Source organism: Onychostruthus taczanowskii, unplaced genomic scaffold, assembly GCF_017590055.1.
Source record: "Onychostruthus taczanowskii isolate IOZ18803 unplaced genomic scaffold, ASM1759005v1 scaffold20, whole genome shotgun sequence".
In the NCBI taxonomy this organism is placed as follows: domain Eukaryota; kingdom Metazoa; phylum Chordata; class Aves; order Passeriformes; family Passeridae; genus Onychostruthus; species Onychostruthus taczanowskii.
Window position 1 is genome coordinate 8,124,414 of NW_024499240.1, and position 14,533 is coordinate 8,138,946.

Here is a 14,533-nt window from a genome sequence, read left to right on the forward strand (position 1 = left end):
GCAGCGGGGCTCGGCCGCCGGGACCGGGCAGAGCAGGGCGGCACCGGCCGGAGCCGCGTCAGGCGCGCTGAACAGCGCCCGAAGGCGCTCGGGCATCTCAGCGCTGTGCTCTCCTCAGTTACGGCTCCAAGGAAGGAACGCTCCCGCTACAGAAATTGATTTTCCTTGTCAGAGTCCCAAGTGTTCCACTCTTCTGTTATCATTACAATATTGCTATTACTTAGCTTTAGAAAACCACGATGTGAAGTTCTAATAGCCCTTGCATTCTAAAAAGACTGTCTTTCACAAGCTGTGATTCTGACATAACCTTAATGTAAATACCGTGTTGGCATTCCTGGTGCAAAACAGATTATTGCCATAAACCCAGGTGGAGGCATCATCCAGCTGTACCCTTCATCCATATGAATACAAAATATTGCATTCCAGCAAAACAGTGACTCAGAGTCTGATACTGACTGGTAACTGGAACAGATCTGCTATCAAGGGGGCCAGTGCAGAAGAAATGCCCAGAAAGGTTGCGTAGTCATCCTTCATCCTCAAATCTTGGATGCAGAGGAGGAAGACCACTTTATTCTTGCTCTATAAATTATAGACTTCACTGCTTGGAAGTACGACAGCTTTACTCACAGCTGCTGTAAGATTCACTGATGACAATCACGTTACAGCGCAGGGCCATCTCCCCTTTATAAGGTGCTTCTGAGCCTGTAAGGGCTAAACTTGTACATTTATAAAGTTTTATAATGGCATGGTGGCTTACTAGGGCGTGAAAAGGATATTCTTAAAGAAGAAGTTCAGTAATTTTATCTTTAATGTTTGTAACAATACAAATGTAGCTGTCCTGAGAAATAAAGCAATAAATTGAAAACATTTCCCTTTGCTGATGGATACAAAATACAGTTTAAACCACATGTTAGAGTATCCTGTGATGTTTAGCCTTGTAGAAGAGAAATGTTGATTACAGTCAAACCAGCCAATAGCTCACAAGATGATGCATGTTCTCAAGGCACGTTGCCTTCTTTCATAATTCCATAAAAACCAGTACCAAGGTACTTATTATGTAGCTGAGAAGACAGGTTTAAGACACATTTTAAAAGTCATCATGGTACAACTTTTTGATACTTATTTCCATCTATTACTTTGCCATGTTTAAAGTATATTCCAAATATTTGTTAAATATGCAACCCATTTTCAATTTTCATTCAGCCGTTAACACAGCTTTTACTGAAATGCAGCCCTCACCAATTTGCCTTTCTGAATCACATGACCACATAAGGTATATGTTTGCTTAAAGCTTTTAGTAATTGTCTCAGTTTTTGTTTTGTCCCTTAGGTCTTCTTTATTGGGATATGAATACCTCAACTGCAAAGTTATCACATAGAATAAGATATAAATAATTTATGTGTAGAGTGTAGAAGTGTTGTGAAAAACATCTTTAAGCAAAAAAAAAAAAAAAAAAAAGAGTGGTGAGCCAAACAAGCTTGCCTTAACATTGATCATTCTCATACAGCAGTAGATGAACCAATTCAATTTGTGCTTATTATTTGGTGTCAGTGATCTTTAATGTGTTTGCACTGATGTCATTCAAAAGGAAAGCTAAATCATTAACTGGAAGATAAAGAATAATATGAAGCTAGATATAGTAAAATCTCTTTCGAGGCCATATGCCCTGTATAATTCCCTGCAGTCATTTGTATTTGTTTCTGGGACAATTTATTAGCCTATACCACCTAGTGTATATTATATATTATCACCAGATAATTTCTCCTAAGGTAGAGGAAAGGGTAAACTGATAACTGGCTTAGAACCCTAAAATAATACTGTTTTCAGTACCACCAGTGGGAAACTACTGCAGTTCCTAAGAGACTTGTAATATCCTTTGACTGATGTAATTAAAACTTCTTACACCTTCTTATAGGCATTACTTGAAAAGTCTATTAAATCAGTAACAGTTAAGGTACTAAATGTACTAGATAAAAACATGAAACAGTAAGAGAACTCTACAAAGTAAAAACAATCATAAAAGTCAGTTCATTGTGTTTTGCTGCTGTTCACAAATCCTCAATGCCCACAATTCTTTGTAAATCTGAAACAGAACTTTTTTTCCTGGGGGGAAAGGTTCCAAACAAATTATTCTAACAGACTTTTTTTTTTTTTTTTCAGATTTGCACATTGAATTTAGAAATGCATGGAATAGCCCAGCAATATAATTTTATCAATTTTTCTAGGCTGTGTCTGGAACTCTCACACATAGAACTCCCTTTAACTTTCTTGTAAGAAATGTTTGTGTGTATTGATGTGATGGTATCAGTGGTATCTTCTGTGATGTTCTCTTATCAGAGAAAGAAGATGCAAGACAATCAGTAGGAATTGTATATTAGGCATTCAAGCAGCAAGAAGCACTGAGCCTACCTGCAAAGTACCTGAGCAAGAACGTCTGGGGAGGGTGTTAGACTCCATCCCAGACCCAAATCATCAGCCAGGTTTACAATGATGAGGCAGGTCTGGATCAGCAGGGCTCAGAGCCAGGTGAGGATTGGGGCTGAGCTGCAGAGCAGCATCACACAGCATCTGGAATTGAAAAAGTTGTAGTCCCAGAAGGAACTTGAATAGAGCTCCAGGCTCATGTGTAGGGTGGATGATAGGGTTGCAGGTGGGGATGCTCAGGGTTTTTGAGGCTCATTAGTGGCCTCATGGGCCTTGCAGCCAGAAGCACAAGAGAAGGAACTCTGAGGAACAGTAGGAGCAGGCTGCTTCATAAAGGAAGTGGGATTTAGAGTGATTACAGGTCAGGTACGATCCCATATACCTGATGAAGGTAAACAGAATTGTGTGTAGCTAAGTTCAACAAGAGCCCAGACATCCAGACAAACCCCTTGTATCAAGGCAGGTCCAGCATCAAGCTGAAAAGCAGAGTCATTAGGTGAGGTCAGGTGGCAGTAGCCAGTGTCAGTGCTAGCCCAGCAGCCACCAGGAAAGCTTGTGTTATCAAGGCAGGTCCAAAGCCATACAAAAATATTGAGTTTGTGGGTCAAGACCTGGATATGGCACAGACATGGCTGCAATAAGATGAAGGCAGACACCACGCTTAAGAGCCGCTTTTAAATCACAGATCTTGCATGAGGGAGGAGACATCTCCCTTGTGGTGTCTTAGAGTTTGCTCTCAGCAATGTGGACCCAGGGGAAGTTTTATCCCAGGTCAGGATGCTGGTCTTGAGCAGAACCAGATGGCCTAGGAGATTGAAGCATCCTATGGCCCAAGAGAAGAGGTAGTAGGAAACAAGGAGAGGAGCTAAGCTCTCCTTAACCAACAGTGTCTCTTTCTGGAAATCATCCCTTGCTCTCTAGATGCTAAGTAGTGAGAGCCTCAGAACTCTTTTCCAAAAGAACCTTGTGAAGTGAAGAAGGAGGTAGGACAACCTGTGACAGAAATAGTGAGTGAGGGAAGTACAGCTAGTGTTAACTGAAGGACAGCAAGCAGGTAAAGCTTGCTATTGGAAAATATGTCTTCCTACCTCAAAAAAGTGTCTGTAAAAATGCAATGAGGTTAGTAGGCCAGTTTTGGATTCATAAGAAATGTGATGTTCAAGCTAAGGAACAGGAATTTAGACAAGAAGCAATGAGGGGACACTCTGGGGAAAATATCTTGTCCCCATTCCAGAGCTTTTGAGTGAACATTTCTGGTAGCTGACTTGTTTTCTGCAGCTAATGGAGATTTCCTTCCGGAGAAACCTGAATTTTGAAGTTGGCAGCACACCCTTGGCTTCTATGTTTTTCTGGCTACAGTGTGTGTTTATGCAATGAGGGTTTCATGTATAGTCAGTTATACTTCAGCTGTTCATTCACAGAAATTAGCTCTCTTAAGTATGCTCCCTTCTTACATTTCTACTTCAGAAAATAACCTTTTGTTACTCTTAATATTAGTTCAGCTCTGCTGAGTTGGTTTACCATGAAGAAGTGACATTAAGCAGAACACCAAATTTTTTGCACGATAAGCAAAGCCATAAATTATTCTGGAGGAAAATGGTATAAATGATCAGTAGAAGAGAGCATTACTATTGCTATACATCTCCAAATTTTCAAAAGAAGGAAGGCCTTAAAGAACAGAGAAAGAAAAGTAGGTAAGGAAATGGACAAACCTTTGCAAAGAGAACAAGTGAAATTATTATGCAGGTACACGAAGCTGCAGAAATGCAGTCTGAAGTTGCAGCCATTCCTGATACTCCCATGAATTGAAATTAATCTTAATCAGAATAATAGAGAAAAATGTGGTAATAGGAAGAATATAAAATGAGAATGTATTGATCAGAATATATTGTATTTTCTTTGCATTAAGGTTGGTATGCTATCTTTTTAAGGTATTTTTTTTCCCTCTGAATCTTATTTTCTCTTGCTCTGTCACAGTGTTGGTAAACATGTAAATATTAGTTGTTTCTATTTTATTTCATGCAAAATTCAGTTAACTCTATGCTGCAAACTACTACAAGCTAGGAAACTGAAAACTAGGGCTGATATTCTATGTTTTACATACCCTGTAGGCAACCTAAATACTTAAGAGAATGCTTTGAGAGCATTGTCAGTTTTAATTTTGTATTGCATAGCTTCTGACAGTTTGTTAAATACATATATGAATTATTTAAAAAAGCACTTATGTAGATATTAGTGTATTTGTAGATCTTCAGTTCGCTGTTTCAGCATGTATTTACGTGCTATATTTTTCTAGGGTTTTTTTGTAATATGGGATTTTCAGCTAAGGAAAGAGTGTAGACCATTTATAATTTCTGAAATAATTACCATACAACCCAGCTTGGTCAACAAAAACAACGACCAATTTCTGTATATTTTCCCTGATACAGCATCAGGCAGAACTCCAAGTTTCATTTCTGTTCTCCCTCAACAGAAATGAGTGAGAAATGAATGGGGTTTTGTTTGATTTTTTTAATCTTAAGCTACTTTTTCTATATATAAAAGAGAATGAAATGTAACTCTGTAATTTATAAAACCATTTGACAAGATGGTTCTCTGAACAGAAGTATTTTTTTAAAAAAACAGACTCACGTTTTTAATATGTCAAAAGCAATTGATAAGGTCATGGTGGTCAATATTGTAATCAGTTACAATATTGAAATAATTGCAAGATTTCTTTACTGTTACAGAAGATAGAAAAGAATTGTTTTTCTTGCTCTCTTGTTTTCTATTAATCCTTATTACCTCTGGAAGTGCATGTTGCTTTTCCATGTTAGTTTATTAATATTCTGTAACAGTATCTTTTGGAGGAAGAGGCTCTCTGTTTTCTTCTGGTGGATTCAGGAATCTTGGTTCTCCTTGGATCCACGTCCCTTCCCCTGGAGATTCCTTCTGAGTGCACTGGGCCATGGTTGTTCAGGCACATTGTTCATTTGGGCTAGATAAAACCAAGGCTTCAGTCTCCCAGGCAGCTTGTGGATGTAACCTGGGATTCCACCATTTCAGACTCCTCAGCTGTGTCTGTCACAGCCAGCCAGGTCCACAACCTCCACAGAACCTCTTGTGCTGTTCCAGAACACCAAGAAGGGAACAGCTGCAAGTCATGACTCTTTCTTGTATACTGTACCTGCAGATTTAACCTCAAGCATGCACTGCTGGCAGAGCAATTTCTGCTCTCACAAGTATGTCATAAAGAAGAAGGGAAAGGCCCTTGGTCACAACCAGCCCTAAAAATAGAGTTTTAGGCCTGTGCTGGCTGACCCAGTGTGTGTGTGTGGGTACAAATCAACCCCAGAGTTTTCTCTGCATGTGGAAGTTGGATAATCCCACTACAGCCTTAGTTAATTAGCGATATGTTCATAGGACAGGAACAGTGTGAGTAATTCTTTCCATTAAAAGAGACCTTGATAGACCTTCCTGTGGGAGTCAGGAGCAGAAATTTCAACATTTGGCTTGATGTTAATAATATGAAAGAAATATCATGGAGACATCACAAGCATCAGCAAAGTGGGGGAGGGGGGAAGGTCTCCAGTAGGGTGGTGATAGGGAAAAAAACCACCCAAAACTAATTGAAATAAGAAAACTCACAAGTGATTTGTAAATTAGAGCCTCTAGTTACCAAAATGCCTAATTAATTTTCCTTATTAGATTGCTCATAACATTAAAACATTACTTTCTCTGAAGCACCACAGTAGCAAATTCTGGGATAGCCTAGGTAGATCTTTTAAGTAGGTTGCATTGGCTGGAAGAGTTGAATTTTGTTATCAACAGTGGAAAAAGAAAAGGTAATTGAAAAGGTTTCTTGTGCTTTGGAAATGCCTTCCAAATATTCATTAAACATTTAAGCGACTAAATTTGCAGAATATGTTCCTGACATTGGCACTGGTTCTGTGGTATTTCTCTCATCAGATGGAAGTACTGTGTGTTATGCAGAGTGCATTCATGCATAAACAATATCATTTTCATAAATTAAAACCTCCCCTGCAGAAGGAACATCTGTGCCTGCCTTTGAATAAAAGATGGTGGCATGTGAGTTGCCCCTTGACTGACTAGAAGAATCCTTGTATTTAGGAAGAAGGCACATAACCAAAAGGCAAGCAAGCCTGGGTCAGCTTTTTCAATTTTATCTGAAAAATCGTCATTCAGTTATCCTCCTCGGGTTATCCAGGGCACACTTACCTGTATTGCCACTGACTGGGAAAGGTTAATGTGTGCTTGAAAAGTTGCCTTTTGCGTTCTTTCATTTCAGATTCAGCAACAGTTTTCAAGTGTGGAGCTACAAGCTCTGGTGAAATGCAGGGAGATGCTGCAAAATGCATCAGTCAGCATTGCAATTAAATTGTAGCATGTTTTTAACGGGGAAGCCTGGCAGCAGGGGCTGCTGAACTGCTAGGACAGGTTTGCCATGCTTACACGTTGGATTTCTGTAGCTACAAACACCTTTAAAATAGATGCCAGAAGCTCGATTTCTCCTGGGGGAAAAAATTGCCCTCATCCATGGGAAAGCTTGTTTACTTTCTGCTGGGTTTAGCTGAAATATTTATGCAATACCTGCGCTTTGTGACAGGCTTAATATAAAGTATTTCAGGTAACGTCTTAAATCTGTTTCTGATGGTCAGAGGCAAAGACCTGTTGATAATTGTTCCTGGTCATTAGGGGAATTGCTCTCCCGCAGGTTGCGTCTCCGGGTTTCTTAAGCCTCAAATATAATCAGCGAAGATTAAAGGAATACGCTTCCCGTCTGGGAGAGAGGAGGGGACGATGAATCGACAGCGCGGCTCCAGGTCTGCCTTGCGGGGGGAAGGCGCACCTGCTGCCGCCGCGCCGGGGCCGGAGCGCCGCTCCCGGGGCGCGGCTCCGGGCCGGGGCGGGCTGAGCCGCCCGGGCCGGTGCGGGAGCCGGCGCAGGCGGAGGCGCAGCGCCCAGCGAGCCGCGCTTCGGCCCCGCTCCCCGCATCCGACACATCAGCATTGCAAATAGCCGGGCTCGCTGTAAACAAACGAACGCCTCCCGGCCCCGAGTACTTCTCAAGGTAAGTAAAGAATCCGTGTCCTTTTTTTAGTCCAATTTTATTCTACAAATAATAAGTGTTGCACCTTTCATGAGCTATCCGAATAAAACAATAATCCCATAGGAATTACTTACACTAAGAAAAAAAAAAAAATCACATTTAAGGAAAAATGCAACATTCGACCAAATGTTCAATACTATGTTGTTGCCAAAGGATGGATTTTTTTTTTCTAAAATCCCAGTGTGCATTACACCATAATATACAGGATTACAAACAAAATTACAGTACAGATTGATTCCAGTTGAACCAGCGTTACATTTCAAACAGCACTTATTCTGGACTGCATTGTACATGCAATAGCTATTGTTCTAATTACGGATTAAATGGTTTGAATTTGTTTCAAGCTACCGTACTAATCGACTACAATAGGTATATAGCCCGACTTTAACAACCTGATTAGATTTCGGTTCAGATTTATAAGATGAGCATATGACAACCACGGATTGTGTGAACATGTATAAAATCATGCATTTATAGCGCCTGGAAACATTAACATCTTCAAGTTATCTTAAAAAAAAAAACAAAAAAAAAAACCAAAACCAACCAAAAAATCCAACAAACCACTTCTACGGAATGCGAAGGGATTCAAAGACTAAAAAGAAACAGTGCAAATTGTATGTGATAGTCAAGCAGCTTTCGATTTAAAAAGGGTGTTGGCATTTGCTTATAATCTTTATATACAAGTTTGTGCAAGTAATGTGTTGAAATGATATGTTTTAATAGAAAATAAGTCTATCGTTCTTATATCTTCTCAAGACCTAGGGGATCTGGTTCTTATTGTACGGGGTAAAGGAAAAAGAAATAAAGAAAAAAGAAAAATAATTTAAAAAGAGACTTGGATGGGAAAGAAATTGCCCGGATTGTGCATTTTTTTTTTCTTCTTCAACTATTTGAAAAGGAAAGAAGTGCTAAGGCAACATAACTTCTCTAAGCACTTTTCTGCTGGTTTAAATTAGTTAAATCATTTTGTATAAATTAGATATAATTCTACCTTTCCAATATGTATAAAAATTGATGAAGCTGCATGGTTTAAAATAGGAAATTCACGTTATAAAAAGTCATTAAAAATTCTGTACAAAATCACAACAAAATAATTCAGCATGGGAAAGGTAACAAGTAGTAAAACGTTGGTTGAAAAATATAGATTTCATATATATTTTGTAATTGGCCCATCGCTAGTTTAAAAATTGCATAGATCCTAATTATTGCTTGTGATTTTGTTATCCCGATCAGGTAATTGACGCGATCCCAATGCCCCTACCCCAATTTACAGCGTCGCTCGGAGGAGCGGAAGCAAAGAGCGGGCGAGCGGGGCCCGAGGCGGCGGCCCGAGGCGGCGGCGGGGCCCGCCGGGCCGCCCCCTGTAAACAAGGCTGTGGCGGCGGCGGGGCGCGGCTGGCCGGCCCCGCCTGCGGCGCGGGGAGGCTCAGTCGTGGAAGATGGCGTTGAGCTGGGCGCTGAGGACGCGCTCGTGGTGCGGGTGGCCCTCGTAGGGCGCCAGCCCGTCCACCGGGATCTCGCAGCGGGAGGCGGCGGGCGGGAAGATGGCGGCGTGGGCGGGCGCGGCTGCCAGCGCGGCGGCGGCGGCGGGGTAGTGCATGGAGAAGGCGTAGCTCTTGTCGAAGTCGGCGGCCGGCTCGTGCTTGAAGGAGAAGTTGCCGTTCACGCTGAGGGGCGGGCTGAGCGGCCCGTCGAAGGCGGGGCTGGCGCCCTCCGCCAGCCCGCTCTCGAAGAAGGGCTCCAGCGCGGCGCCGTAGGCGTGCGGCGGCTTGAGGTGGAAGAGGTGGGAGCTGTCCATGGTGCCGTAGGGCGGGCTGGGCAAGCCCGGAGACTGGTAGGGGTAGGGATGCGCCGGGAAGGGCGCGCCCGCCGCCGCCGCCGCCACGTGCGGGGGCACCTCCTGGCTCTGCTCGGGGAGGAAAGTCCGCGGGTTGAGCTGCAGGCAGCCGGCCACCAAGTTGGTGGTGGGCTGCGACAGGCCCTTACAGAGGGTCTGCACGAAGGACACCAGGTCGGGGCTCTTGCCCGAGCGGAGGATCTCGGAGAGCGCCCAGATGTAGTTCTTGGCCAGGCGCAGGGTCTCGATCTTGGAGAGCTTCTGCGTCTTGGAGTAGCAGGGCACCACCTTGCGCAGGTTGTCCAGGGCCGCGTTCAGCCCGTGCATGCGGTTGCGCTCCCGGGCGTTGGCCTTCATGCGCCGCAGCTTGAACCGCTCCATGCGCGCCTTGGTCATCTTCTTCTTCTTGGGGCCCCGCCTCTTGGGCTTCTGGTCGTCGTCTTCCTCCTCCTCCTCTTCCTCCTCCTCTTCGTCCAAGTCGTCCTCCTCGTCCTCCTCCTCTCCGTTCCGCAGGGAGTCCTCCTCGGCCTCGGCGTGCAGACCCTCCAGGTCCTCCTCCTTCTTGTCCACCTCGTGCTCCTCGTCCTGGGAGCTGAGGCACTCGTCCGTCCAGCTCGGGGGGCCCTGCGGCTGGGGCTCGCCCATCAGCCCGCTCTCGCTGTACGACTTGGTCATGGTGAGCCTCTGCATGGCGGAGGGGACAGAAAAGAGACGTGTCAGCACCCGGAGCAGCGGCCGTGGCCCCGCGCCACCACCCGCGGGGAGAAGTTGTCCGCGCTTCGCTCCCCGGTCCCGCCGCCCCCTCCCGAGGGAAGTCCTGGATTCCCCACCGTGCCAGGGCAAACTTTTAATTGTCTCCGCGTTTCTGCCTTGTAATTAAGTTGACATATGTTCAAATACCATTATGTAACTCGCCGATATTAGCGGGGAATATAAGCAGATTATGCGTGCGGGAGCCAGCCCGGGCGGCACGACGCAAAAGGACCAAGCGTGGGTTGGTTTGTTTTGTTTTGCTCCGGAAAAAAAATCCTCAAACATTTTTACCGAAGAGGGGAAGGGAGAAGGAGGACACACGCGCACACAGGGCACCTGCAGGGACGGATGGCGCCTGTGACGCCTGTCCCCGCCGCTCTCCGCGGTTCCCCCTTGCCGGCGCCTTGCGTGGGGCTAGTGCCGCCCCAGCGGGCGCCGAGCACCTGCTCCCCGGGCCCGCCTTCGTGCACGGGACTGTCACCGGGTGCCCGCGGCGGGGCTGCCCGCGGTAACAGGTGCGGGACTGGCCCCGGCTTCCCGTCTCCGTCGTCTCCTCTGCTGCAAACGAGCATCGCTTCCCCGCTTCCCGTGTGGGGTTGCGACCGCTCCCCGGTAGCGTCGGGCACACCGGGAAGAAACAATGCCGCACGGCCGCCGAGGCACAGCCTGCGCCGGGAGCGCGGCGATCGCGTCCGCGGAGGAGAGGGAGCCGAAAGTTCGGAGGAGCATCGGTGGAAGCACATTAACACATGTAATATGCGTCTGTACAAACGGACGCACATATATACATATTTAAATGTGTGTATGGACGCACATACACATTTACATATATATGTATGTGTGTGTGTATACACACACCTACATGGATGGATGGATGGATGGATGGATGGATGGATGGATGGATACAGGTGTGCCCGCACACACCAGCAGGAACGACAGCAAGTGACAATAAAATCTGAAGCCGCTCCGGCAGAGGCATGTCCCGTCCGCCCCGACGTCGCAGGGTCCTCTCCCACCCCGGCAGCAGCCGCGAACCCTTTTCCCGCGGGGGTAAAGCACGGTTTCCCGTTACCTCCGTTGCTCAGCCTCTCCTGCGCGGTGACGGTCTCATAACCTCGGCACAGCTCTCGGTGCGAGGGCGCCGCGCGTGTGTGCGTGTGGTGGTTTTTTTTCCCGAGGTTGCCCAGCGCCGGGCTCCCCCCGTTATATAGCGGGACGGAGGATGCGCGCCGGGGGGCCGGCACCGGGACCCGGGCACCGCGCGGCCGCCGCGCCCCGCGTTATTTGTATGCGGCCGCGCGCCCGCCCGCCGAGCCGCCACGCCCGCGCTGACCCGCGGGCCGCGCCATCTGTCACCGCCACCGCCACCGCCACCGCACCGCCACGGCCACAGCGACCGACACCGCACCGACACCGCACCGACACCGCCGAGCCGCCGGCCCGCGGAGCCGCATTGTTCCCATTGTTCTGGGGTGCGGCCACCGAGGGTCCCCGCCGCTCCCCTTTACATCTCCTAACGCGCACCGGTGACCCCCCGAGACTCCCCGTCCCTGTCCTGTTCGCTCTCTCGCCGCCACAAGCCCCCTCCTCTTTCCCCGGTTTTCGCCGGGGCTGTTGTGACACACGCACAAACACACACACACACCTGCCGCTCTGTCCTAACGCCTGCAGTAAAGGCCGGTTCGCTTTCACCGGGTTTTCGGTGGGAATACTGCCGGTTAACGGAAAGTTTGGAAGAAAGACGCCGAGTGGGGCGGCTTTAGAGTCTTTAAACGCCTCGGCGGAGTTTGCAGACGCCGCCAAACCCTAAGGATGCGCTTTAAGGAGGGAGATAGACCCCCTCGCATGATAGCTGTGGTACCCGCACGCATTATCCGGTATTTGTTCAATAAAAATAAAATTATTTTCACCTCTTGAGGCTTTAAATGCGAAACAAATCATTCCGCCCTGAGGAGATGGACTTGGAAGATAATTTTCCAGGTCGGGTTATTTCTAAAACGTTTCTCTCCTGTTGGTGACCTACATAGCCCGGGGCAGCAGCAGGGGACTCCGGGGAGGTTCGCCTTCTCGGTAATCAAATACAGAGGGCGACCGGCTACTTTTTGTTATGCCAAAGCTGGCCGGTTCCCTGTGGGAGGCGAGGGCCAGCAGCGCGGTGTGTGCCACCCGGTCCGGCGGGTGGGGCTGGAGCGGGGCACCCTCGGGCCACCGGCGGCGGCGGCCCTTCCCCGGGGCACAGCGGGGAGGGGAGTGCCGGCGCCGACCCACCGATGGATGGCCCCTGCCCGTGGAGCCTTCTCGGGACACACAGGCGGCCCCGGGCCAGGCTCCGGGAGCATGCCCGTACCCTGGGCGGCTGGGCCGGGCCTCCCGCCGGGCCGGCAGCCCCCTGGAGAGCGCGGCCCCATTACCGGGAGCTGCTGGAACGGACGCGTTTTGGAGGCGGTGTTCTCCTAACCTCGAACAGGTTTGGAGAGCGCAGGAGAGAGATGGGTCTGGTCCAGCCCTATCCGTTGATGGAAAATGTCCCTTTGAATGGGTCTGTCTGGGAATACACCCGGGAATGTGGGGCGCTGGGGAAACACTAGGCAAGAATATTGGGAGGAGGGCACCGGCAGAAAACTGGATCTCGGGGCGCCGTGAGAACTTTGGGGTGCTCGTGTGCTTCTGTGTGTGATGAACACAGTCATCTTCCTTGGGAGCAAGATAAAATCAACACGTTGTCGATTGGCAGGTAACTAGAGAGACAAATAAAGAAGCAGGCAGTCGGACAGTTGGCTTAAACCCGCCGAGCCCGGCTCGTCCCGTCCCAGTCGTGACTGGCGAGGGTCCCCGCGTGGCCGTGGAGAGCCGGGCCAGCAGCTCCGAGGCGCTGCTCCGTGCCGCCCGTCGGGGCCGGGGCGAGCGCTGCGCTGCGGGGGCACGGGGCTCTCTGCCGCTCCGCCGTCATCCTTCCCGCTCTTCCCGCTGCTTCGGCACTGCTTCTCCTCCCGATCTCGCTGGCAGTCGGCTCTGCCTGCCCTGCTCGGGCCGTCCCCTGGCTCAACGGCTCCAGTTTCCCACCTTCCCTGTTTCTCCTCTTCCCCCAGCCGCTTGATTTTATCGCTCCAAGCGTGCCTATTTTTTTCTCCCTGACCAACAGACTCCTCCTTCTCCATCTGGCTTCTAATTCGGCTTCTGTTTATTTTTCTCCCCGAATCTTTTGATTTTCTTTTCGCTCACTATTTATTTTTCATGATTTTTAAATTTTTCCCTTTTGTCTTTTCATTTTCCCTTTATTATTCTTTTTCTTTCTTTTCTTTTCTTCTTTTTTTTTTTTTTTTCTTTTCATTCCCTTTCCCTTTTCTTTTTCCTTTCTGCCCTCCCTCCCTCGCTGGCTTCCCGCCCCCCTCCGCTCCTCCCGCGGCGCGGCACGCGAACCGCACGCGTCCCAACAAAGCTCCGTCCGGCCCGGCCGCCCCCGCTCCTGCCTCAGCTGCCGCCTCCCGGCCCCTCCGAGCCCTGTCCCAGCCGGCCGGGAGGGGGGTTTGTTGCGGGGGAAGCGGCGCTCTGGAAACGCCTTACAGTTGTCCGGAGCGCGAAATCCGCTCCCGATGAAAATCTCTTGGGTTTGCGGCATTATCTTAATTAAGATAATTGATTCATATTGCACCTGCGAGAGTGCGGGGAAAAGATGCCTCCCCAAATAGCTTGGAGCTATTGGAGGGAGGAAGCCGCGCTTATAATTGAGCGAATGATTTACTGCCCGGGTAGCCCGGGCTGCTCCGGGCTCTCTCCTTTCGCTGCCAGGTTTCCCGTTCTCCCTCTCCAGAGAGGCACCCACACAAAACACGAAGGTTATACTGAATAAAAAAAAAAGAGAAGGGAAAACGTCTCTCCCCGCTGTCCCTGTGTCCCACCGCACCGCGCCGTGGGGCCGGAGCGCGGGGATCGGGCTCGGGAAGGGCCGGCTTGGGGCTGCCCGCGGTGCTCCCCCGCTCGCCCCTTTCCAAACGCTGCGGCGACAGGAGGGGACGGGAGGAGAGGGCAGCGCCACTGCCCGGATCACCCCGAGCTGTGGCCAGCCTGCTCCGGCTGCCGCGGCTCGGGAATCACCGAGGGAGAGCAGCGCTCTGCAAGCAGCGCCGGTACCGGTTCGGTGCGGGGTGAGACCGCTTCGCACTTCGTAGCGTCTCTCTAGGATACAGTGTGCATCGGGGCTCCAAAACTGGTCCGGGTGATTAAGGTGCCTTTTCTGCTCTTTCCCCCCTTAAAACTCAGCGTATTAATTTTATTGAGCCTTTCCCTGTTAGATAAATGCTATTGTTATTTTAATTCTATAAATGTAAACTTCTATTTAGTTAATGGAAAATACATCACCACCAAGGTTTAATTATCAGCTTTTTAAATTACTCTTTTAGTCAAGTGCA

General features: G+C 48.6%; 2 protein-coding genes across 2 annotated transcripts in view; both read right to left on the reverse strand.

Annotated features, from left to right (window-relative positions):
• The window catches only part of CERKL (ceramide kinase like), a 49,254-nt gene extending 49,158 nt beyond the window's left edge, over window positions 1–96 (reverse strand). Inside the window, exon 1 of the mRNA XM_041403734.1 lies at window positions 45–96. Coding sequence (XP_041259668.1) covers window positions 45–96 — 52 coding nt within the window. The remainder of the gene's footprint in view (window positions 1–44) is intronic.
• Window positions 97–8,960: 8,864 nt separating this feature from the next.
• On the reverse strand, window positions 8,961–10,061 carry NEUROD1 (neuronal differentiation 1). Its single transcript, XM_041403566.1, has one exon. The coding sequence runs from the start codon at window positions 10,059–10,061 to the stop codon at window positions 8,961–8,963; it is 1,101 nt and encodes a 366-aa protein (XP_041259500.1).
• Between the last annotated feature and the right edge of the window lie 4,472 nt (window positions 10,062–14,533).